General features: G+C 36.3%; 1 protein-coding gene and 1 non-coding gene across 4 annotated transcripts in view; both read right to left on the reverse strand.

Annotated features, from left to right (window-relative positions):
* Window positions 1–19,397: 19,397 nt before the first annotated feature.
* Window positions 19,398–19,561, reverse strand: LOC114495863. The gene has a single exon (XR_003684527.1). It is a non-coding gene; the product is annotated as a U1 spliceosomal RNA (small nuclear RNA).
* Window positions 19,562–20,219: 658 nt separating this feature from the next.
* Window positions 20,220–27,385, reverse strand: part of ITPRID2 (ITPR interacting domain containing 2) — a 36,615-nt gene continuing 29,449 nt past the window's right edge. Inside the window, exons 17-18 of one of the 3 annotated variants that reach the window (XM_036023222.1) lie at window positions 22,435–22,552; window positions 20,220–21,360 (exon numbers count right to left, since the gene is read on the reverse strand). In XM_036023222.1, coding sequence (XP_035879115.1) covers window positions 22,448–22,552 — 105 coding nt within the window. In that variant the 3' untranslated portion in view covers window positions 20,220–21,360; window positions 22,435–22,447. The remainder of the gene's footprint in view (window positions 21,361–22,434; window positions 22,553–27,385) is intronic. The other 2 variants (XM_028508415.2, XM_028508416.2) reach the window with 2 other exon arrangements.

Here is a 27,385-nt window from a genome sequence, read left to right on the forward strand (position 1 = left end):
TACCATCTAGGTTTAGTGGGAGAGCAATGACGGTGCTGGTCAGGCTGAGCAGGGAAAGGATCTGCCCTCACAGAGCTGGTCCTGGTGACAACAGGAGTCTGCATTGTATACCTTGGAGGAAGTGGAGGGGGTGGCTGAGCAGTTCACATTCCTCTCTGACCTCAGTTTACTCTTTTTAAAAGAGGGAGTTGGACTACACGAATCTCAAAGCCCCAGTGGTCTGATTCTAGCACCCTGTGAAGTTCACTTCAAAGTCAGTGAAAGAACTGCAGCCACGTAAATAGGCCTCTGGGTATAAACACTATGTTATCCAAAGGGAAAATAAAGATGACAGACTACATGTTTTAAAATAAACTCACTGTGGTTTTTAATTCTCATTTCCAATCTAGAGTTTTATGAGTATTGATTTCCTAAGAAAAGAAAGCTTACAACTGCATCCTTAAGTACCTTTGTATTTAGTTTAAATAAGACCATTAAAACTTTTCAGGCCCAATATGTACATAACTTTCAGTTTAATTGTCCTTTCACCCTCACCAAAAGGACCTTTCTAATGTCTAAACCAAAAAATTGAATTTTGGACCCATAAAGAGTTAAATTTGATACTGAGCATTTGTAAGAAAACAGTAAGTTGCTATGCCTAAAAAGTAATCTTGACTGTGATATACTTCAAATTGACATGAACGAAGTGTTATCATCAACTCGATGGAATGAGCAAACTGAGGGATGAGACCTAAGACATCTGTGATTTACTTAAGATCACAACATTATTTTAGCATTATTTCATTCTTATTTTATTTAGCCCTCATAGTAGCCCTGTGGAGTAATTTCCCTCCTCTACAGACAACGATATTGAGTTTTAGAAATAGTATGCTCTTGCAATAGTAATTGCTTTGAAACTAGGTCTGCCTATCTCAAAAGCTTTTTCAATTTCCCTCTGTATTTTGTGGGGTCTAGTACATAACACCTACTTTCTAAATTGTACATTCTCATATAGATCAAATGGAAAGGATGCCTTCATTTTTCTTCAGAGAATGAAAAGGAGACAGTTGTAGAGGAGGATAAGGGGTAAAGGGATGTTACAGAACTGCCACTCTATTACTTTAAAATGTTTCCAGACTTATCTCACCCTAACACTGCCTGGATCTTCTATTGTGCGCAGATTAGACTACCACAGTTCCTGGAATACACCCTACCCGGCCTTGGCTCCTTTATTCTTTCCTCTCCTAGAATTTCCTTTCTCTCATCTCTGCTTTCTAGAAACCTATTCTTCCTTTTAAAGTCCATTTCATGAGCCATTGCCCTTCCAAGAGGCTCTTGCAAACTCAGCTTCCTCAAGCACAGAGTGGAGAAAAGAATTCCTACTGAGATAATCATATCTACCTCACAGAGTCATTAAAAAGATTATATGACACCACAGTCACTAATAAAATGTAAAAAGAAAATAAATATATTACTTCTCACTGTTTAAGATAAAACTTGTGCAGGCCCATAGCTTCTATATTCACTCTTAGATAATGTGTTGGCATTAAAAGTCCCAATCTAGTCTAATAATTGCAAAACTAGAGTCTAGTTCAGTAAAGAAATGAAATATCTAAACTCTTATTTGATGTCAAGATTTCCCCATTCCCAGAGTGGGGTGGGGCAGGAGGAGAGAGGGTCATGGCTGGCTTCTTAAGCAGTTGCTCCTCTGCCTCCTCTCCTCACTGTGTAAGCCACAGTTCTGGTTTCTGGGAAGTCAGCCTAGGAAGCAAGGGACGAGAAGAAAGGGGACAGGTTACAGGCTGGTATAATGTAATCTGGCCTCAGTGCCCTCTGAACTGAAGCATTGCTGACTCTTCCTCTGTTGGATGCTTGTGTTGATTCTTCAGAGCTGCTCACTCAGAATCACCAATGACGCCCAACCTGTTAGCAATGCCCTCTTCTGGGTAACTCTGTTAGGCTCATTCAGCAACCACTCAGCATTTCTTCAAGTATCATAACCCACTGAGGCTGTCCTTTTGGAAGAAATTTCTTTTTAAGATAAGCCAGGTTAATTTGCTTTGGGAAGGTGTCTCATTTTGACCCCATGAGCCAATTTGAGAGGAAGTGCATACTGCCTCTCAGTAGATTGTCTCCGCACCACTTGACCTCAGACTCTCAGATTTCAGTCAAACACCAGTGTCTATCACCTTCAATCTTCAAGACACCAATATCAAAACTACCCCCTCCTAGTCTTCATTCATTGGTTCCAGGTGAAGGTAAAACATCTTTCTATTCCCATGAGGAGGGAGCAGAAGATACCATATAAAGCTCACCCAAAGAAATCTCTCTACTCTCTAACCTTTTTATTGTTATGCCAGCTGGGGTACTGATCAAGCTGGCTGAAGAATTTTTTATCCTCTAACACACAGGTGGCAAACACAAGGTCCTCAAGCGGGCCAAATCCGGCCCTCCACCTTGTTTTATCTGGCCAAGCACCTTGTTTCTACCCAGAGGCAGCACCAAGCTCCTTGCCCCTAGTTAAGGAGTAGTGACATTTATACAGTCCTAAAATTGCATTCGGTCCTTTGAAAGCAACCACGAGGCTGATGCAGCCCCCGGTGAAAATGAGTTGGACACCCCTGCTCTAACAAATCATGCACAGGTGGTCTGGCACTTTTCTTTAGTATCTGGGGCTCTGGACAGGGAGAGAGGTACTGCTCTCTGGAATCCATTATATAGTTCTTTGTCTTTGGGTTCTGTTTTAACAACCCGTTACACAGATAACAGGCCCAGGAGCTGCTGAACCAGTCACTGAATGTGAAAGTCATTGGGAACCCAGGAAGCTTTCCCCTGCCTTTCCCTCTGTAGGTTCAAACATCTACCTTAACTCTGCTTCTCTCTGCTCATAATCTACTTTTTTCTCCACCCTCTCCCCAACCTGGCTTTCTTTGTTTCTCCTAGCACATACAACAACAGCCACTCCACAGCTTCCAGTTTTGTATGTTTGCTCCCACAGACCATTTTTCCATTTGAATCCCACTACAATATTCCTGGACAAGAAAGACAATTGGCCTAATCTGTACCAGGCGTCTAACAGCAGGCTATCAGAGCCCATTCCTGAGGGCAGGGAAATTCTCAGAGAGGAGGCAATAGACTGGGCAGATACACTCCAACAGAGTCAGAATTACATATATTGCTTGGCACAAGGTCTAGCATTAGTCAATCCACAGTATGTTTTTCTTCACTTCCAAGACATTTATTAACTTCTGAGTAGTTAGATATACTGGACATTGCCATTACACTCCAACATTATTCTCCCTTTCCCCCATCCTACCCAAATTTTAATTCAGTTATCTTCACTTCCCCTGAGTTTATTACACTAGCACTGGGACAAGTGGCTGAAGCCCAAACTAATGAACATAATCCCTCTCCTTGGTCACTTGTCTTGTTCCAAGATGAACGATGTCAGGCTGATGAGATCAGAGAGGTTTCCTTGTGGTTTCAGGAGAAAAAGTGCCCTCCCTCTTCTGAGAACACTCTTGGAAATAATCCTTTCTTCGTCCGTGGATGGGCATGGAGAAGCACATTGCCTTGGGAGTGGACACAACCATCACAGTCGACTACAAAGTAGAACCAGGCTTAAGAAAAAGCTGAACATACAAGAGACAGAGAAGAGACAAGAAAGACAATCTTTGAAGACATGATTGAACAGTTGACTTAACCCAACCTTGAAGCCACCTTATTTGTCAGCCCCCTGTTTTATCAGCCAATAAATCTCTTCTTTCATGTTAACTGGCTTGGACTGGGTTCCAGAAGAATCAAATTTGTATATTAACTCAAAATTCTAACATGTTAGTATATATATTTGTAAAACACTGTGATATTCCTTGAGGTGAAGTTGTAAATGGACTCTAGGAAACAAAAGGGATTAAAACTCTCCAAAAAGATTAGGCTAAAGGCAACCCTCAAATCTCTCAGGGAATATAAAAGATATGTCAAAGACTCAGGGAAACATATAGGAAGATGTTTGAATTGAACCATAGGAAACTGGCTGATTTTGTACTAACAGGCCTTATTTCAAGGTGACCCCATGTGATGCCGTATGGATTGTCCTCCAACTCTGATCGTGGAGGATATTATTCTAAATCAGGGGTGTCAAACTCATTTTCACTGGGGACCACATCAGCCTCACAGTTGCCTTCAAAGGGTCCAAATAATTTTAGGACTGTGTAAACGTAACTACTCCTTAACTGTTAAGGGGTTGAAATTACATTTGGCCCTTTGAAGGCAACCTCAAGGCTAATGTGACCCCTAGTGAAAATGAGTTTGACACCCCTGTTCTAAATCGGGAAACTGGAGAGAGCATCTGTTGCTTGGGGCTACACGAGAAAAATAAAATAAACTACTCTACAAAGAAACCACATAAAATAATAATATCAGGAGGGAAGCATAGTTTTAAGCCCAACCTAGAGAATCTCTTAGCTGACCGGACCCAGAACCAAGAGGACAGGAGGAGACCTCACTAAATGGCAGAGTTACACTCCGAAGTAAAACATGGAAAATGTCAAACAGGCAGTAATCCTGGGGTCAGTGTAGGGGCCAAGCATGTACCAGAGACCCTGTCAAGGAAGAGAAGAATTCTGTCATCTGAGTTCTAGTGATACCATGGGATGGAGAGGGGAAAGAGGAGAGCTTATAACAGAATACTACTTTTTTTAAACCATTGATTGGTGTTACCTAGTTCTTCTCAGTTATTTTTTTATGCATGGGTAGACAATCCTGTTTTATACTTGTGTAATGAAATAATATTTTGAAATACATTATTATGCTTTTCTTTCCGGCACTTCCTTGTTTTTTATTTATTTTTTCAAATCTTACTCCTTTTCAACTGGAGCTCTTCATTACCTATGGGAGGATTAAGACTGTCATAATTAAAAAAGAAAAAGTCAGTAGTCAGAGTTTGGCTTTTGAATTCCAAAATTAGGTTCTTTAGGTCAATTTTAGTAAGAATGGACTTGAATTTAGTTTTCAATTTCAAGAGCCAGGCAAGAGATTGAAATAGAGAAGGTTTTTGGGTTTGTGTATGTTTTTGTTTTTAATTTCACAACCTTTCCTTTAAATATCAAGAAACAAATTCTAGAAGGCCGAGAATAGAGTTTTTACTAAAAACCTATAAATATGAAGAATACAGCAGGTGACAGGAGGGCAGTTTTCTAGCCCAAAGAAAGGAAACAAAAAAAAATAACAAAAGCTCCCTTAGGTGTGGTGTCTTAGGCCACTGGGGCCGCAATAACAAAATATCACAGACTGGGTGGCTAAACAACAGAAATTTATTTCTTACAGTTCTCAGGCTGGGAAGTCTAAGCTCAAGGTGCCAGCCAATGAAGTTCCTGATGAGGACCACCTTCCTGCTGGCAGATGGTTGCTTTGTCTCTGTGTCCTCCCATGGCAGAGAGAGGGCGATGGTGGGCACGACCCTCCACCAGCATAAAGATAATGACTTACTGTATTGTGGTACGCACTTTACTGCAGTACTCACTTTATTGCCGTGATCTGGAATGGAACCTCAATATCTCTGCAACCTGCCAGTACTCCTTTACTCCAAACATAGCTACACGAAGGGGTGGGGAGTGTTAGGGCTTTAACATATGAATCTGAGAGGGAAACAATTCAGTGCAAAACTTGTGGACAGGATCCTGAGAGTGGGGAGAGCAAATAAATGAGTCATAGATGAGTTTCTAGAGAGGCTTCTGCCCTGCCTTCTCCTCATGTATAGAGGAGGGTGGGTTAGACAATAAGCTAGATGGCAGAAAACTGTCAAACAGCTCAGTTCTATGGGCAGAAGGAAATTTCATTTGTTTGGGGCCTGGAGTTGTACTTAGAGGCATCCTCCAAGAGTGTTCCATGCCAAACTGGCGTGTGTGCCATAAATTAGGAGGCTATTTAGACTGAGAAGACCTACGATAGGGCCCTGTGCACAGCCCCTTCATCTCTACCTGCAGAGATTTCTACATGCTCAAGTTGAGTTGCTGCAGTTCTTAGCAGAGGGATGTGAGGAAGAGTATCCTAAACTAGAAATTGAACAGAAATCACAGAAAATCTCATTACATCTACAACACTAGCAAGAGCTGATGTGGGGGCTCTAGTCAATAATGGTAGCTGGTCTACTTCCTCCAGACGTAGTGGCTGCTATACCACTTGCTGACATTGGGCTATTCCAATATACTGTGCTATATTTAAGTAAGAAGACACACTATTTTTGTTGGTATAGTATTGTTATTCTGGATATTTTTAAATGGATGCATCCCTCTATGAAAAGCACAACTGGTTACAGAACTTACACTCCTACCTCAAAGAACTAGGAAACTGGACAAAACAGATGAAACAACTGTTTTGATATATTGAATAACTGTGCCCTCTTAGAGAAGGGAACTAAACAGGATGAACCCTATGATCACCCCAACAATTTCTGGGCTGTGGCAGAGGGAGAAGTCCCAAACAGACCCTAGCACTTACACTAAGTTGAGAAGAAAGATCAGAGATGAGGGACCCTGTGGCAGCTGGAATTTGTGGAGAAGATTAACAAAAAGAAGGAAGCTATGCAGAAAATGAGCTCTAGAAATCTGCATAGAGGCCTTTAGGGGAATACCAATCTTGGTAAGGTGAAACTCAGCATGGCCAGACAGAAGACAGCTACTGGAAGAAAAGTAGTACTAGGGAGCTGTAAACTAAACTATCCCCAGAGCTCATGTAAACCTGGGAATCATCTCAGTCCGCATCAGTCAGGGTGGAGAAATGTTGTTGAATACACATGGTATTTCACTAGAGAAACCAGAAGTTTCAAGGTTCGTAGTGGAATTAAAGGTTGCTATAGGCCTGTATGAGAAATGGAAAGGCAAGCCTCAAAAGGACCAAGCTGATCTGCAAGCAGTTCCCCTGGCAGAGCAGTATCCACTTGAAGGGAATACCACAAAATCCAGCACTCAATGATGTAAAATCAGAATTAAAAACATTACTGGTCATGTGATAGAGCAGGGAAATATACCCCATAACTCAGAGATAAATTAGTTAATAGAACTAGTCCCTAAAATGACAGACATGGTGGGATTAGCAGACAGAGACTATAAAACAGCTATTATAAATAATGTAAATAGATAGATTCAAAGAAAAACAGAAACACAGGGAAGAGAGAAATAAAAGATATGAGATGAGCCAAGTGAAAACTCTAGAGATGAAAATGTAATATTGGAATTGAACATTTTATTGAATGATATTAACAGCAGATTAGATACTACAGTGGGAAAATCCATCAACTTGAAGACACAGACATAAAAATATCCAAAATGAAGCATAGAGTGATGACATGGGGGAGAATAGAACCACAGGGACCTGAGGAATAATATCAAAAATTATATATATATATGTTTTTATATATATAAATTATATATGTTTGGGTTAGAGAAGGAAAGGAGGTGTAGAAAGACAGGGAAATTTAAAGAAATAATGACTAAAAAAATTTCAAATTTGCTGAAAGTACAAACCTACAGATGCAAGAATCTCATCTAGGAAACTCAAACCACAAGGCAAATTACAAGCAAATTGCTGAAAACCAGTATTAAGGAGAAAATCTTAAAGGCAGTCAGTGTTAAGGGGAAGGATATGGAATCCGTATCATTTATATCTTGAGATATTCCCAAGAGCCATGACATTACTTTAAAATTTTGCATTAAGCAATAGTGTCCTCATTTAGAAAGCATCCTTTTACATCTCCAAACAACCCTCAATTTAGAGTTAACACTTCACATTATATTGACTAATTAAAAGCCAAAAATCCTTGGCAGTGTCTGTAATAATTTATACAACAGCAGAGTTGCATAACTATTCCAGTATTCAGGGGCTTTATTTTCCTTAATTGTAATTAAAAAATAAATATTATTTCTTATAATTATTAAACTTTCAGCATTTTATGAGTTTTTGATATAATATTTTATTCTTACATTTTATCTGTTATACTAGAGTGACAAAATGTGTGACGTTTGTATTTTTACAAATTCATTTTTATATTTATGATGTGTAATGTTTCATAAGCTGTTTTAAATTTCTTAAGCATTTTGTTTTATTGATTATTTTATTTTGACTTTCAAACACACTTTTAAAATAAAAAAATAATAATCACACATCAATATTGGTTTTTAGCTTTACATTAAAAAATACCAAAATATTTGTGTCATAATTTCACTCCTTCATTGGAATCATAACTCAGGAGAAATCACTCTATATTTCTCATCTTGAGAGAAAATATAATTAAGTATATCATTATTATAAAAAGAAAAATCCCAACTTGGGAATAAGCAAAAGACTTATTACTTATAGCTATACAGTTTTGTTTTGACTTCCTATTTTCATGAATTAGGGTATCTTACAAACTGATCTTGGATCTACAGTATCTTGAAAACCGATAACATCTCAAATTATTTTTGTCTAATAATGTTGCAAATGAATTTCATTCTGTAGATGTGTAGATGGTTTCTGTGTCGTCGAAAAGATTAAAACACAAGGGCTTAAATTTCAATGTGACAGTCTTATTCTGGTATTCTTTTTTTCAATGATAATATTTCTATTTGTCCAGTACATTTTTTAATTAACTTTATCACTCCTCTGGTGACCTCAGTAATTAACTAAATCCATCTTTGAAATTTGCTATTTTACATTTTTAAAAGAATCATGTTTTTAATTTTTTGAAAATTATAATTTGATAAGCATCAAGTGCAAAAGATGGTGAACAGTCACCAATTTAGAGAAATAAAAATCTACATTTTTGCACATTTAATTCACAATGAATGCATTAAAAACTCACCTCATTTCTGTCACAGGGTTGGTCAACCTCCATAGGAATTTCTACTTTCAACAGATCAGTGTCTTGTCCACATTCTCCCTTAGTCTATCTCCCATGGATGTTTAAACACTGGATACAGCCTCATTAGCTGACCCCCAAGAGAGGTACACAGTTCTTTTTCTATGTATGTGCGTCACAGATGTTCATTTTAGGAAAACAGACGAACATGAAAAGAAAAATAAGAATACTACAAACTTAAAAGATCCCCAAATTCTTTTGGCCAGCATCCTTTTTCTGGAGTTCCCAACTTCCTTCTATCCTAGTGATAGTAAGTTCTTTCAGACTGGTTCCTTTTATATGAACTTCAAAGTTCACAAAAGTTGTCTCTAGATAAGGGGTGTATGGTCTTTTTTCTGCAGAAAAATCCTTCTACAAAAGCACATGTTCTATAAAAATCATCATAGTTGAACAGTCGGTGTCTGGTCTGACAATACCCATACCCGTCTTTCCAGGGACCCTGATATGGAATGGTTGTAGTTACTGTCGGGGTGGTAGTGGATTTTCTCCCAAAAAGTCTAATGATGAGGGCCACAGCAGAGCCCTTTGGAGTGCAGACTCCAGGACAGCTGCCTCTCTTCTTTAGTGTCAGGGAATCAGCCTTGCATCATAACCCTGAAGCAAGGAAGTGTACATTTTGGCTAGTGTCTTCTTGTTAGAGTGAGAAAAATGCTAAGGAGATAAGCATAAATTCAAATGAAAAAGATATCCTGCCAAAGTAAATGAGGAATAAATATCTGACAGACATCGACTCTCTTAAATTATCCAAACTGGACTAATCAACTGACAGACAACTAAGAAGTGAAATTACACCATCACGCAATATTAGGTCTTAAATTAATGATTTGATCAAATTGGGTTTCTTTGTAAAGAAATGACATTGAAATCAGAAAAAGTGAGTAGTCATTTACAATAGAAAGCCATTCCTATAGAACTTGCATAGAAATGCAAACTCATTCGATTGAATTCCACGTATGTCTCCACCAAAGCTCAGGGAAACACAAACAAGGGAAGCTCATTCGCATATTTAGGTTTTCCATAAACAAGATGACAGAGAAAAGAATGGACTGCTGGTGTTTTTCCATTTCACCTTGTGAACATTTTACTCTGGAAATTGTCACCAGAGCTATGGACTTTGAGCTCGCCATAATTAGATTGTTTCACAAAGAATGCAGCTTAACTGGTGCTTGCTTAGTTACTGTCACCACTGCAGATGCAGGCTGCCCAGGGGAACACACCCTCTGTGCAGGGTGGGAGACACTCCCAAATATGCACGCGCTTCCACACCAGCTTCCAATCCCCAAACACCAGAACCAAAGGGAAATATTTAAAAGGAAAACATTTAAACTCTAATGCACCATCTTGAACTTAACATAACTGACATGAATAAAAGGAAACAGGATTCTGTCCCTACTGCTTCTACTAGCCACACTTAATAGGATATTTACTTCCTACTCTATTTCCCATAACCAATGAACTGTCCTTAACACTGTAATTTCCTTGTTCTGGGATTTATGACTAAAGGTATTTATATAATTTTTCAGTCACACTAAATTTAGTAACACAATTAGCATCCACGATCATCAAGGAAAGTATTGTGTTTGCAATGAAATATGAAGAGTAGAACACCCTTAAGAATCTTAGAGGCTGTATTTTAAAGAGCTTAGAGATTCATCCTGGATTTGATCTTTTTCAGAAGCCATTATTTAATTTAATAATTGCTTTTAGAGAAATGATTTTATTTCAGGACCCAGAATGTTCTGATTCTTTTATATTTAATAATTTATTCTTTAGCTCATCTCTCTCTCCTCATATTTTATTATAAACAATGAGGGAAAAAATCAAATGACATTTTGAATATTCTGTCTGGAAATCTCCTTAACTAGATAACTGAGTTTATTTGGTACCTTTCCTCTTTGCCACATTTCCACAGATGACTGTTTTGACAAACTCTCTGCCACCACCTAATTAGGATTCCCTTCCATGAGTTTTCAATAATATTTTCCTTTAAGGCTTTTCTGGCGGCCTCCTCAAGGTATTTTAGGCTTCCACTAACACTCTACTTGAGACCCTTTTGGCTTTCCCAGTCTCTTCAACGCCACTCCAACTTCTTCCCACAGTACTGTTCCAAAGCCAATGCCACAGTCGAGGTTTTTGTTATTGCAACATTCCATTTCTAGGTGCCAAAATTAGTAGCAATTACTGGTCCTGGCTGGGTACTCAGTTGGTTTAGAACACTGTGCCGACACACCAAAGCTGATCCACGGTCAGACACATACAAGAATCAACCAATGAATGTATACATAAATGGAACAACAAATTGATGTTTCTATCAATAAATAAAAAATTAAAAAAAAAAGTATCAATTACCAGTCTTCAATCCCACCAACAGTGCACTAGGGTTCCCTTTTCTTCACAACCTCTCCAACACTTGTTTGTTGCTTTGTTTATGATGGTCATTCTGACTGGTGTGAAGTGATATCTCATTGTGGTTTTAATTTGCATCTCTCTGATAGCTAGCGATATTGATCATCTTTTCATGTGTCTCTGGATCCTCTGTGTGTCCTCCTTGGAGAAGTGTCTGTTCAAGTCCTTTGTCCATTTTTTAGTTGGGTTGCTTGTCTTCTTAGAGTGCAGTCTTGTAAGTTCTTTATATATTTTGGAGATTAAACCCTTGTCTGAGGTATAATTGGCAAATATGTTTTCCCATACAGTTGGTTCTCTTTTTATTTTAATACTGTTTTCTTTAGCCATACAGAAGCTTTTTATTTTGATGAGGTCCCATTTGTTTATTCTTTCCTTTATGTCCCTTGCTAAAAAAAGTATGGTACATTTACACAATGGAATGCTATGCAGCAGAAAGAAAGAAGGAGCTCCTACCCTTTGCAACAGCTTGGATGGAGCTGGAAAGCATTATGCTAAGTGAAATAAGCCAGGCAATGAAAGACAAATACTGTATGATCTCACCTTTAACAGGAACCTAAACAACAAAACAAACAAACAAGCAAAATATAGACAAAGACACTGAACAGGCTGACAGTGACCAGAGAGGAGAGGAGAAGGAATTTCAGGGGAGAATGAGAAGGGTTTATAGGAACAAATATAAAGGACATATGGACAAAAACTAGGGAGGGTGGAAATGGGAGGGAGGTGGGGAGGGATAGGTGGGTGGGTGGGCTGGGATGGAAGTAAAGGACAGAAAACTGTGCTAGAACAATGATTAAAATAAAATTAAAAAAAGAGAAAAATCAGTATACCACATTAGGTGATTTTGTAAAACAAAATCACACATTGAAAATAATGCTTGCAGTCCAAGAATACCTCCCATCAAAAAAAAATAGTACCAATTACCTATTGATACATACATTAACCCCCAAAATTTAGTGACTTAAAGCAATGACAACTACTTATTTTGTCCATGAATCTACAATTTGGGTGGGGCTCAGCAAGGACAAACTGCCCCAACTCAATGTGGCATCATCTGGTGTGGCTCAACTGGCAACTGGAGAATCCACATTCAGGATATCTTCCTCACATGGTGGGGAATTTGATGCTCTTCATTGGCTGGGAGGTCAGCCAGGCCCAAAGGCTAAAGTTTCCATTCTCCTTCACGTAGGCCTCTCCATCCTAGGTATTTTGGCCTTCCTGACAGCATGGGGGTTGGGTTGTGAGATCAAATGCCAGGAAAGAGCCAAAAGGCAATGGGTGGCATTTTTTACATCCTAACCTTGAAAATCACAGATAAGCATTTCTACTACACTCAATTGTCTGAAGCAGCCATAAGGTTTCGACAGGTTGTAAGGGAAAGAGATATAAACTTCAGCTCTTGATGGGGAAAGTTGCAAGGTTTTAGAAGAATACATGGGTCAGGACATATTTTGGGACTATCTTTGGAAAACAGAATCTGAAAAACTGAGTAAAAAAGGACTGCATACAGAAATTAATATTTGGGGGAATATTCCAATCACAGATGGAGATGTAAAAAAAGACTAACTCAAAAACAATGGGGAGTCATTGGAAGTCTTTGAGCAACAGAGGTGCAGGGGTGACAGAATCATATTTGCATGCAGCACAATCATGCCAACAATAGGGGGAAATGGACTTCAGACGAACTGCTATAGGCAGGAAGGCCTCGGTAGAAATAGTGCCATATCTCAGGCAAGAAGTTAGAGGACCTGAACTGAGATATTAGCAGTGAAGTTTACTCAGTATGAAAGAAGTGGAGTATCAGGACTTAGTGGAAAGCAACAAGGTATCTGACATAAAAAAGGCATTCAAGATTTGCTAAGCAGAGCTGGAAGTTTGCTAGAGCTGTTACTTAGCTATTTCAACAAAGGAAAAATGTAAAAAGTAATCTCAGATTGCTAATGTTTCATATGACATGATCTTTGTATATAATATTCTTTTGAAGGGAAAGAAACAACATGACATAATCTATAAATGTATATTTAGATGCTTAGAATCTATCAGTTAAAAAGATCAAGTCTACAAAACTGCTCACACATTTCTTCTTGAGGAAAAGGTAGGTAGTTTAACAAATACCTAACTGCCAAACCAGGGGCTTAGTATGAGTATTATGAAGTTCTTTTCATAATTACTTTTATAGATTGGCACCATTACTTAGAATTCTTTTAATTTTTTTAAAGAGATAACTATGAATTTTTGTAGCAGTAACTATAAAATAGTTACTGGAAAGAACCACCTTCAGCATGTGGAATGTTTTTCTAGCATTGTACCAGAATATCGTGGCACCATGTAAATGTTCCTTGTTTAAAGAAGAAACCAGGAAGTTGGCAGTGGCCATCACTTCTCAAAAGTGCCTCTTCTATTTCTTACCTGTAGTGAGATGTCAAGGGCATGACATACTGATATCCACACTTCCTGATTTTCAGTCTCTAAGATATGAAAGTCACTAAGTAAGTGTCAGTCCCTCAGCAATCCTCCTGAGCCAGAGCTGTAAATTCTTCCCCCTAGAGAGAAGACGCTGACTGTCTCGTTGTGGTGCCTTAAAATATTGTTGTACAAATTATTGGCAATTTCTGCCAGTTGAATATTTATTTAACTTCGGACTGTCAGAATTATATTAAGTTGGAAATCATTTGGCCGATACATATCAACTAGAACTCCAATATTCTGCATAGGAGCACCCCTCAGAAGCAAATAATTATAAGACACTCTGTATGTAGTACATTTTATTTGTAGTATTTCTATATTGGTGATAAAATTGGCTTAATTTCTTGGTCAATTTTTTCTCAACTTTTTTTAAACCAATACCTCACCAGTACAGAAAAGGTAAAAAGGCTGTTTTCTGTCGTTTGTATTTCAAAGGAATATTTCTCCAAATGTAAAATTATAAAACTACGCTTCCACTCAGACAACACGCCCATTCTGTGTGCATAGACACACACGCACCAACACATATTCTGATAATTGTCCTTGCCCAGCTGAGAATCTCTATGTTTAGAGGATTTTCAAAGCTCAATTTAGTTGTTCATTATTTTTAAAAATGAGAACTAAAGAAAAAGAGGCAAGAGGTTAATGCTAAAAGAATGTTATTGTCAATGGCATTTTTATAAAAATAAAAATAAAGGGCTACATCTAGCTAAAACTGAGGATCCCAGTTTTCTGAAGCTTCATTCAGATCCTTTAAATGATATGGAGTAATACATCCATCTCATCCTTGGCAATTACCCTGGTTAACCTTCTATTGTGGTGCCAATTAAATATATTCTTAAAAATAATAGAAAAGATAAACTTCTCACAAATATATCCAATATTGAACTTTTCTGAATTAAACAAAGCTTAGGCAGGACAAACCACACAATTTTGATAGTGGTTTAACATAAAGCTGGAATAACATCAACTGTATTTTCACTCATATTTAACTCTAATAATCAATATGGTATATCTTGTGGATACTTTAATTCACTGCTATATATCTTTGCTTTGTCTTCTATTATTATCATTATTACTATCTCTTGCAATAGCTAATATTTATTGAGTTTTTATCATATGCTATGCAGCATGCTAAATGTCCTTTCTACACCTTGTTAATTCCCCCAGTGAACTAGAGGTAGGTGCTATTGTCATTTTCAGGAGAGTGAGGCTAACACAAAAAGTAGCAGAGCTACGCCTGGAACAGAGGCCTGTCTGCTTCTAGACTGGACCACTTATGTTTACATCTTCCACTCCTTTCAGTTATATATATTTTAGCAATATTTTCTTGTAAAAAGAAGTGAACATAGATGTCTTTGGTTTTTAGCAAACTCAGTAAAGACTCAAACGTATAGGCCAGATCACATAAGAACGAACTTGCTCTGTACAATCTAAGGTCTCAAACTTTAACAGTGTTCAGACTAGAATGACATTGAAAGGGACATATGTTGGCAAAATATGACATTTTTATTCAGCTCTATCAGATAATATAATGCACAGATTTAAGGAAGAAAAGAATATTCTTCAAGCAGAAATCTTTCCATAAGGAAATAATTTCTAGATCTTGTAGAAAAAAAGAGGTAAGAAAAAAAAAAAGCAGACAGGAAATGCTTAAATTGAGAACATACTATGGAAGAAATACATATTACCTTAACAATATCCATGAGTAGAATTTTTCCATCACAGAAATATTTCCTCACGAAAAGATTTAAATTCAGGCTATTACTGATTCCCCCACTGCTTTCTCCTCTTTCCCATTATGTTTGCTATTAATTGGAAAGTATGAAGTACTTTAAGGAAAGTTGCTTTGCTGCCAGCTTTGCTATAATGCAGCTAATCCATGAACCAAGGTGTATTGTAAATGGACAGTTATCTGTTTCACTGATGTTCCACATCGAGTTCCAGGGTGTTCTTTAAAAAGAAATCCAGGTTGGATTTCTTTAAAAATAAAAGGAATTTACCTATGGGTAGACACAAATCCAAAATCTTTGGGAAGTTAAGCCTAGTTTAGAGAAATTGTGAGTGATACTTCAACTGTGTTTTATAGCCCACATAATTTCTGATCATGGATGAAGTTTTCTCCACTGTTATTGTACTTCTTTAAAAATAGTTTGTTGAGAAATGAGAATTTTAATGCATGGGTGCAATTACTAATGTACACTCCACTGCAGGACACATCAGCCAAGTTACCCTTGTTCAGGCTACAATGTTGTGATGCTGTAGTCAGAACATACCATTTACCTTTCTGCAGCCTCAAACACAGATACAACATTGGGCTTCCTTCCAATACCTGCAGTGTTTCCTGCCTGGGCTTACAATAGAGCCTAAGAGAAGAATGTTTGCTTAGGCAGTAATTGAGACTTTACCTTATTTGTGATTAAAAAGTGATTACTATAGCTACAAAGTATGCTTTTATTGTTTTCTCTGAATTTTATGAACTTGAATGTTTTTTACACTAACTTTTCCTAATAAAGTCCTCCTTGAAACAAAACAAAAAATTCTATCGAAATGTATATCTAGATTTTAAAGAAGTAAAACATCTCACAAGATGCAGGCTGTTTCATTTATTTTCCTTTCCCATTATGGATATCATAGGCAGAATGGATCAAGCTAAGATTCTTCTAGTAAATTGATATCCACTCTAAAAAAGGCTTAGAATTATACCTGACAGAATTGTGATGTCATTTTTGATCTGCTTTTAGCTTCCCATAGAACAATCAAAAGATAACGAAAACAACAATAAATTGCACTGAAATAAAAACTCTTTTGTGAATCATTAAAAAAAAAAAAAAAACACTTGGCCCAAACGCTAGCAGAATTAGCAAATAGTAAAATAAGGTCATGAAAATACTAACTTTGTCATTAGAGTTTTGTACTCAAGAGCTGTTCATTAAATGTATGTTTAATGAATATAACTGTGAAGATGAAATCACTTGGAATTGATAGATAAAAACACTTATGAAGATTCATGAATAAGTCTTGGGGGTCCCCTCAGTGTAAATGTATGACATTTGGGAGAGAATATGGCTCAGCAGGTGATGGGAAAAGATTTAAAAATACGTCTATCATCATTAATGCAATCCCACATGTCCTCACAGGCTGATGAGACTTGGTTAAACACATTCCATTTTTTATTCAAAGGTTTATGTGAGTGATCTTATTTTACATGTCTCAATAGGTCAGTAATGATATAAATACTTTCTAACCAAACACAAATAAAAACATTCATAACTGAGATTTATCTGATGACCACTTGTGATTCAATCAAGAGCAATCTCTGCCCCAACACAAAATTTTGATAAATGTTTGTGAATTGACTCATCAGATAATCTCCTTCGAAATACTTCAAGGGAATTTTTTCCACTTTGGGACTGGATAAATAATAAAAGGAATTATTCTGATGTACTGAAACAAAACATGAATCATCTGTGAGTGGATTTACCAAACAATTAACCCAAGAACACAAATAAGGAATTGCAATGTGTTTGACACAGGTGTAACTATTTTTAATCGCTAATCCCTTCCCCAAGGGAAGGGTAAGCAACTCCAAATATCAGTGACGGAAACAAATTCCACGTTACAGCTGATCCCTTTCAGCAGCATCTCCAGACCTAGTTCTTTCCTTTTTTGGTCTCATTCTTGTTCTTGACTGGTTGACTCAGACTGTTTTTGCATTTTCTCAGTGTCCAGTCAACACAGTATAAAGACTTATTACCTGCTACCATTAACAACACAGCTCTTTGCTCACGCTCTTACTGCTGCCACACAGGCCTCTCTTGACCACCGCACCTTTCCATAAGGACTGAGGTATTTCCCTTGTGGTTTCCTTCCATGCACTGTGCTTACAATTGTTCTGTATTTTGAACTCTGGGCTGTAATGAAAAGTTTCCTCTAAGATGATTATCTCCTTAGAAATAAAATGTCCTCTTTCTGCTTAAGACATTTCTCCTTCAAAGTACCTGACAGACAGGAAAACCTGCTCTTCTAAAGTCTTGCTACCAAAGAAAGACAATCTAACTCCCAAATGAATAGATTCTTCAAAGTTCTAAACAATGTATTTTATTTACCTTCCCTTAGAACATGTTATTATTCAATCTCTTTGTATGTCTATCTTCTAAAGCAAGGATGTCAAACTCATTTTCACCAGGGACCTTATCAGCCTCGAGGTTGCCGTCAAAGGGCTGAGTGTAATTTTAGACTGTATAAATGTAACTGCTCCTTAACTAGGGGCAAGGAGCTCGGTGCTGCCACTGCGTAGAAACAAGGTGCCGGGCAGGATAAAACAAGGTGGAGGGCCTTGTTTGCCACTTGTGTTCTAAGGGTATCCAGTAAAATTTAGTGAGTGAAGTGAGCAAGTAAGCTAGTTAATATTTGTACACAAAAGGTTTAGTCTCCTTTGGGGTACCAAAAAACATACCAGGGAAATGGACCCTGATATCTGGTTGCTAAGTTTATCTTTGAGTACATTTCCAATTTACTGCTTGGCACACTGACACTGTGTATGCAAGCTATCACTCAATATGACTATCAGAGTCATGATCAGCTGTGATCATGAGAACGAGAACAAGGCAAAGGGCCCGACTTAATTGTAATAAATAGAAATTTAAAAACTGTATAAGAGAGGAGCTATTAATTAGATATGACAATTTAACTTTATACATTTAGCATACAGCCAGAATAAGTGCTAATTAGGTGCTTTCAATATTCTCATAAATGACATCAGCGGTCATATATATATATAAAGTACAAAATTTAGATCCTTAGCTTTCCTTACAAGATAGAATATTTCCTCTCCCCACTTCCTAGAACTGGTATAGATCCTTTGTTTCCTGTAGTGGAAAAAGGAAAAAAAAAGAGAGAACCTATGCTTCTTCAGTTTTCACGCTTCTCTTCCACCAGCATCACTCCTATTTGGTCAGGTGAGGGGCACGGGCAGTACGTATCCTCAGGAATTCCCCAAACATACTTTTTTTACTACATTATTTTACATGCATTATTTTCCTTTTAAAAAGTTGAAGTATGTCATAAACCTAAAACTGCTCTAAAATAGTCTAAAAAAATAGCTGATGATGGCCAGCTGAGCAAATAGTCTTAACTGATGTAATGCATATTTTAACTGTTACTGAAATTCAACAGAATATTCTTAGAGGAATAATACATACTTCAAGTCTGAGAAGCTACCCATTATTGACAATGGTTTATTATCCTTCAGTGACTCCCAACTTCCAAATCACCATTGCAAGGTACTTTTTCTTCTGTGCCTTCTTCATGCTCTCAGCACAATATGCACAAGTTATAGACAACTTAGGTTCTTAAAAATATTCCTTTCACGATGATGCACACAGTAATTCAAACTGAGTTTATGTATTCTGGACAATCTTTGCTAATGTTATAAACCACTTGAGCCCCATCCTTTCCATTTCCCATTCTTTAAGACTTTAGTCAAACCACGTACCTTTAGATTTCCCTGACCACCCAAGGATAGGCTCTCAAATTCTTTTTATTCTTCTTCATTCTATTCATGCACTGCTTCCAAACTTGCCCATAAATAAAAATACGCCCTGTCTTTCCACTTAGTTCGTAGGCCCTCTCATTCCTTTTATCCCCCTAGGGGAGAGCATGAATGCAGTCCCCTACCAGCACAAATTATGCAGTCAAGTGTCCCACATTTGGGGAAATTGTGGGGGTCAGCACATCTGGAATGCAATGGATAAGCTTCACCCTGGGAAAACCATCTCTGTGATCACAGTATCTCCCCTGCCAGGTAAGTATCTCATTCATTTCCACACAGCAGCTAGCATGGTGGCTTCAACATAGGTCTTCAAAGTCTGAAGTGCACAAGGTTTCAAATGGGGAGAGGAAAGATGAAACTCTAATACATTAAGTTCATTTTATTTGTATACTATTAAGTGAGTTGCTCATTGGCTCAGCCTTTTATTGCAACTGTTATATCTCTAATTTTGATTAGCAAATTCTGGGTATCTTGTACTGTCAGAAATGAACTAAAGCAGCTACAAAGCTGAGTAAAAAACATTGATGCCTACACTACTATTAACACAGGGTGTTTGGTTTATCCATATCATTACTGTTATTAGAATCAACTAATTAAATTGCTGAATAATTTGACCAAAGAATAAGGTAACAGTTTTATGTCTTTTTAAATATAGTTTAACAGTATATTTTAAAGCAAAGTTTTATTTGGCCTCAGATGGCAATCATTAAGACCGCAGAACCAGATGAGACCAAGAAGCATTAGGATACTCTCTCTCCAGGGTGGTCTGGTCTAAACTGCACTTTAGCTTCTCCAGGAGAAGAGACTATCAACCTATTAGGTTATATGCTGTAATTCTTTTGGACCTTATTTGTTACTCATCAAATCTAATCAAATTTCATTTTGCTGTAAGTTCCAGAAAAGAAATCACTAAAAACATTTTATGCAAAATAAATACTTTATTGTTTTAATTTTTTTAGGTATCAGCCTTTGTGTGATAATTCAAACATTTATAAACCTTTTAGATAGTTTTTCAAAGAATATGTTAACACTTCAACCACTTTTGATTAAAGTTTCACACAAAGAGTAGAAGTCCAAAATTATAAATGCTAAAGGAATAATTCTAATTAACATTTGGTTATTACTTTACACTTTTATTTAACACATATATAACCAAATAAGAAACCATCTTCCATAAAAACAAACAGTTCTCAATGGTTGAAAATGAACTAAAACCATCTATTATAAGGAGAACAAATCTAAATTACTTCTATTTTGGAAATAAAAAGCTTATTTCTACCCATTCAAGTCACAGGCCCCATTATTTTGGCAATTCTCTACTATTTTGTCTAAAAGACAGAAGAAGAAACATCTCCTTATAATAAAAGTCTGGACAATACAAAAAGTATATAGTGTTTAATGTGAGGCACATTTCCAAAAGAAAAATACTACATAAGCTATCACAAAATTACATTTGTCTGGGGTGAAGTAACAATGCTTACAGTGTAAGAACGTTAAGTAGTTGTAGGAAACCTCATATGAGAATTCTATCCTACTGCTATTAGTAACTTCCTTAAGAACTAATAGTAAATTTTCACAACAGAACAATTTTTCTTCTTGGAAGTGACACTAATTAACAGCAGTAGAGAAAAAATCATTATTTGTTTCAAGCTCTCAAAAAATGAATCAGTTATTGCACAGTAAATACCTCATAGAGGTCAGTGTTTAAGAAAGCTAGCCTGCAGAAATATGTTATTTATACGTTGGTTAAGTCTGGACATTTTCAAGTTTTAAAATTAATTCTACATAGGGAATTGATTGGAAAATATTGACATACAAATAAATATTAGGCTTTTCAAATGGCTACAGTTTTGATAGTTTAGAAAAGAAATAAAGTAAGCAAAGTGCCTAAGTTTCTATGTATGTTTTTTTAAAAGATATACATATAAGAAATAACATTGTATGCTGAATACAGCAGCCCAGCTCAGCAGCAAGTATCTTCTGAAGCAGAAATAACACCTCCACCAGTGTATATCATTGATAACTCCAAAATTACAGAGCTAATATGGTCCATGCTAACCTTAAAAAAGAAAAAGTGAGCATTAAACATCTTTCAAATATTATTAAAAAGATCTCTAAATGTGAAATGAAAATATTCTCTAAATATATATATTTATAAATAGTATATATATAGTTTAGAAATGTGAACATATATATAAATATAACCAATATTTATATATATATATAAACAAGATCCTATTGTGATCTCTATACATCTTCTTGAGAGTTCATTCTTTTATCTCTGGCTTTGAAATAATTCATTATTTTATGAAATAGTTTATAAAAATATTTTTCCTACTTTCTACAATGGAAATTACATGTTATGTTTTTCAAATTATATATTTGCTTCTCATATTCTATCGAATGAATATTTTTAGTTCCATTAAAGGCATTATTCTACAGGAATGTATTACTGACTTTGGCATTCACCAAGTATTACTATTAATACATATTTTATAAAATGTAGCTAGAGCTGTAAGATAAAATGAATTAATTTTAATAAAACAGAAAACAATTCTACATATACTATGACATGACTAGATAGGGATCTATGGGATATCTGTCTTTAAAAGACAAAACTTGAGAAAGACACTAAGAATTTGTGATTAATTCTCAAAATCTTGGCCCATAAATTATACCTCTGAATACTATTATAAACAACGCAACCAAAATAAGACTCAAGTTTGAAGGTCCTGATTTCCCCAATTCTAGCATTTGTTTGTTACAATGAAAATCCAGTAAAATGACATAATACAGGGTAGGGCAAAAGAAGGTTTATAGATGTGAGTATGGGAAACACAGTTTATTCTTGTATTATTGTTTATTAATTAATTATTGTATCATTTTCCATACAAACAACTGTAAACCAACTTTTGCCCCCTAACTTTCCCATGAAGGTTAGTATTATGAGATTTGACTTGCTTACATTTCAGAAGGGGTTGTATGAGGTTTTCATACTCTAGAATAATATAGTAGATACATTCTAAAAATCAAAATTTTGTTAGAGAAAGAGACCTGTGTAGTAAGAAAACAAAGCATTAAGAGCTAAGTACTATTTTACATTTATCTAAACAAAGACATTTGGTAAATTTACCTATTAATTCCATTTAATGACTATCTTGCTTAGAGTTAGATGCTTTACTTGAAGACACTGCTGCCAAAAGTCCACTTACAATTTCCCGTCTGATTTCTCCAACAATAGACTCTTTAATCTAGAATGGAAAAAAGAGAAAAATAAGAACTTAGCAATATGACTGTAATCCATTTTTTTGTTTAAAAAAAAAAACCCATGTAAATAGCACTTAACTTCTTCAATCACCTACAACACCAAGAAAACTACCACCTTCATGGGCACCCTCATGCAGGACAGAGAGGGAGCAGGGAATCACACCCATCTATCTGCAAGCCCAGGTCCGACTTCTAGCTCTGGTCTACCGCAACTCAGACAGCTACATTATAAAACATTGCACTGAAGTTGAGGACATTAGAAAATTTATTTCATAGATTAAAAACTTCTATTAAGCCCTAGCTGGCATAGCTCAGTGGACTGAGCTCAGGCTGCAAACCAAAGCATCACAGGTTTGATTCCCAGTTAGGGAGCATGCCTGGGTTGCAGGCCATGGCTCCCAGCAACCGCACATTGATGTTTTTCTCTCTCTCTCTTTCTCCCTCTCTTCCCTTCTCTAAAAATAAATAAATAAAATCTTTAAAAAAAACTTTAAGCTTAAAAAAAAAACTTCTATTAAGCAGTTGCTTCATGGCACAAAATAACCTGGAAGAAGTGATTAAGTGTTAGGTTCACTTTTATCTTTTTATTAATGCCCACCATAATGTACAAGATGGTAATCAGCAGGACAATCAAGTGTTCTCATTGTTAAGAAAACCCATCAGTGGTAAAATAATATATAGGTATACCATTTCTTCATACCAAGCAAAAGTGTAGTATCTAAAGAAGTTATTGTTCTAATGCAACACACATGTATTAAGTAGAAAGAAATGATTATTTATTACAAATTATTTTAAAACATGAAAACTATCCTTTAAAGGACCATGAACTCTACAGAAATAAATTTTCCTTTAGCTGTCTGGTACATTTGTCACCTTTCTGAAACATTGTTGGAAAAAGCAAACAGATCTAAAGGCAATGACAACCCCATCGAGATTTTCTTCTCCAGATGCCCAAACACTGAACATGCCTATGGTGCCCTTTTCTCTCTTACGATATAGCATCACATCCAAATAGCTCTTTGTGAAGACTTTAAATGTGTATTTCCTGAAATAAACTGATAATGCCTTCCTAAATTAGCACTTGAGAGACTCTCAACCAGCTTTTAAAAATTCTACATTTCCACAGTTTCCTGTCAGCCTGATCTATTTCCTAAAATGTTTCTAAGTACATCCTGAACACATTTCAATTGAAGTCTTTCCAAAAATGGCTCTGTATTAATCTGTCATGGAAAATTGGTACATAATACATAGATTTATACATTAAGTATACAAATAAATAAATGCTCCTTAGCTACCAACCATCTGCATTTTAATATATTCAAATAAATATAAGCTCCTCATTTTACCTTCTACCAATATTTTAAAACTTTAAACATCATCAAAAGTTTCTGACATTCATAGCAATTTGGATCATTTTTTTAAACTTTATTGTTTATGCTATTACAGTTGTCCCAATTTTTTTCATTTTGCTCCTTTCCACCCAGCCCCCACTCCCTCAGGCAATCCCTACACCACTGTCCATGTCCATGGGTCAAGCACACAGATTTATTTTCTAAACAAATGTCTATTAGATACAATATAACGAAAACCAGAATCTCTTAGCCAAAATACACAAACACAAACACAACAACGTGTGTTGAATCAGAACCACTGCAAATCCATATTTACAAGAGACAATTAGTAGCATACGTTCTCCCGTTCTGCTGTTCAATGCAATATGGCAATTTTATTACATCTCTTCATTCTTCAACATTCAGAAAACAAACTTGTCAAAAAGTATTAATTATAAACCAAAAATGTGTGCCAACATATCTGGAGAGTATAGACATTTACTGGAGTAAAGCAAGAAAGTCTCTGCCATTAAAGATGTTATAATCTAAATGGGCACAAAATGAATATTGTTTCATAAAATATTAAGAGGGAAAATAATTTATTAATGGCATGAGAACAGAACAAATTTTGAAAAATGAGAGACTGCTTTGGGTTAGGAGAAAATAAAAATTCTCAGAAAATGGCAGGCTTTTCCATAGCAGGTCATGAAAAAGGAGAGAAGATTTTAGAGGACAGTGAGAACAGAAATGTGCAGCAGGAGCACCCTGGATGAGAGAGCGCGAGCAAAAAGGAGTCTGGCTGACAAGATAGTTGCTGCTAGGGAGTGGAAAGAAACTAGAATGTAAAGGGTAAGGTCAAATGCAAAGTGTTTACCGTGAATTACTTCAGGGAGAGGACTGGTTGTCATTTATCTGTGTATCCTGGCATAAAATAAGTGCTCAACTAATGTTTGAATGAATCAGTGATGGAGCAAGAGAGACAGGGAGAGAGCACAAGAATCAGAAACATATCACACATAAGAAACAGAAAGTAGAAAAACAGAAGACTCCAGACTAGCACTGAAAACAGTAAATGCCTTTAACAATTTTTTGAAGGAATTAATGTGTGGACAAATAAATTAATTCTAAAGTTCCCTGTGCTACAGAGGGGTTGGAAGGTTTAGGAGTGAGAAAACTCTACTGGGATGGATGGTAAAGTTGCCTTCGTGAGCACAAGTTCCAAAGTGATACAGGCTGAAGACAGGGAACTAGAGATGAAGTGAGGAATGCTCACTGGCAATATAAACAGATTGATTGCAACTCTGAAGTGTGGAGCAGCAGAGACATTTAACAAGCATCCACTGAGTGTCGACTTCGGGGAAGCCATTATAGCAAGCGATCACTAACTGAAGTTATAACAAGAACACAGTCAAACCGGTATTTACCAAAACACCTGTTTAAAGCATGTCAGAGGAACTATAATGGAGATACTAAACGGCATGAATCAAGCCTAGGAACTTCAGTAAACAAAGAACAACTCTCTACACACAAAGCAATCTATGTTTACACTTTGATCATTTAATATTGTTGAATCTGCTACTATGGGCATATATCTGTTCATTCTATTAAGTAATCTTTTCATTTATTTACTTAAAAAAAAACCCAAGTAACTAAACAGGTCCAGGCCACTGATTACATATATCACAGACCACCTGGGCAAATGCGAGGAGTGTATTTTCCCCACTACAACACACACACTCTGCTCAGAAAAGGGGTATCTTTAATCTGACAAAAGCTTACTGAATGAGTGTACTAAACATTTGTCTGAAACAACTTTCATTCAATACTATTCTTCAAAAGAATTATACTGTATTAACACATTATAAATGAAAGCATTCTTTTTAAAAACTTTATATATGGTAAAATTATGGAAACAAAGACCTGACAGACATCATTGTTTTCATGCACCCATGAGTGCAATAAGAAAACTTCCCAGAAAGTGTCTGCCAAACATGCTTAATCCCCACCTGCAAAACTGCTCAACCCAAGCTCACCGCTTCCCTCCTGAATAGCAGCTTTGTTAACAGGGTTAGGGGCCCAGCATTTACTGGGAAGAAAGAATAGAATCTAATTTAATTTTCTTCATGGCTAAAGCAATAAGCTTAAGAGAATTGGAATTCAGTACCAAGTGTATTTGGGTAAAAACATTATGGATTTGAAATAAATGAATTAAAAAATAATCTGAATTTTAAATATTCTGTAAACAAAATTTAACAGAATACCACTGCAACAAAGCTAAGATATTAACAAGTTAATTTTTTAAGTATAAATGGCACTGGACTAATTGATCAATTAATATATGCTTTTAAAGTGCTTCAAAATAGTTTATTTTATTAAGTACACCAATTTCCTCTTTCACCTTGTTTGATCTATATATTTTGTTTGGTAAGTCATTCTTTTTTTGTAGACAGTGAAAGGGTAAATGTTAAGCCCAACTTCCTCCAACTTAAGCCAAATTTGAATTAGGGAGTTTCTAATTAACAGGTTTAGCAACAGATTCTGAAAAGTTTCGGAAACATCTGTCTTGCATGTCATTTTAAATGTCTTTAAATTACAAAATCTTCCCTATTTAATGGGAGGTTCTTTTAGATGCTCAGGTTATTCTCTAGGACCAGGAGGACAACCAACTTCATATATGCTATGTTCTGAGTCTTTGAATCAATGCTTCATCTGGAAATGACCCACTCCGAGGAAATCACTTACAGCACACATCAGGCCATCCATTAATGACTTTAAAACTGAGGACTCCAGTTTGCATTAAGGGAGAATTTGTGATAAATGGGTAACATAGAGTTAAGTTTTTCATGGAAAACTTTCAAACCAAAGCAAGCTAAAGGGAACAAAAATATCCCATTTCTAAGGGGAAAAAAGTACTTTAAAACTTACTTCCCCGGTTAACAAATAATAGCATGAAGAAAAACAATTACTTAATTTTACTCAAAAATTGATCTTTGACAAGAAACATAGAAATAAAAATAGATAATCAGTCATTCCTAACTGAGCAAGGTGCACACACAGAGCTGGATAAACATTAGCTGGCCATAACCAACTTACGAAAATAATTACAGCTGTGGGACAAATAACTTTATAAAAATAAGACCTTTTAAACTTTAAGTTGGTATCTCATGTCAGGAAAAAAAAATCACATACATCCAGTCTCTTCTGCTATAATGCTTATTTTGAAAATGTGAATTTCTCTCAAACTTGACTGAAATATTAAGAAATGACTTGGTCCCCCCTTTTAACTATATGAGGTCTCTCCAGAAGGTATCCAGCCATGTAAAATGCAAAAGACATTTACTGAAAAAGATCCAGGATATATGGTACTTAGAAACATGATCTATAGGACAATGATGCCTCAGTCCCCTTAAAAGTAGGCACCTTGTAACCTCACACAGTTCTCCCAATTGCCATCAGCTACCCTTTCATATATTCCTGAATCTCACT

Source organism: Phyllostomus discolor, chromosome 4 (genome assembly GCF_004126475.2).
Source record: "Phyllostomus discolor isolate MPI-MPIP mPhyDis1 chromosome 4, mPhyDis1.pri.v3, whole genome shotgun sequence".
In the NCBI taxonomy this organism is placed as follows: Eukaryota; Metazoa; Chordata; class Mammalia; order Chiroptera; family Phyllostomidae; genus Phyllostomus; species Phyllostomus discolor.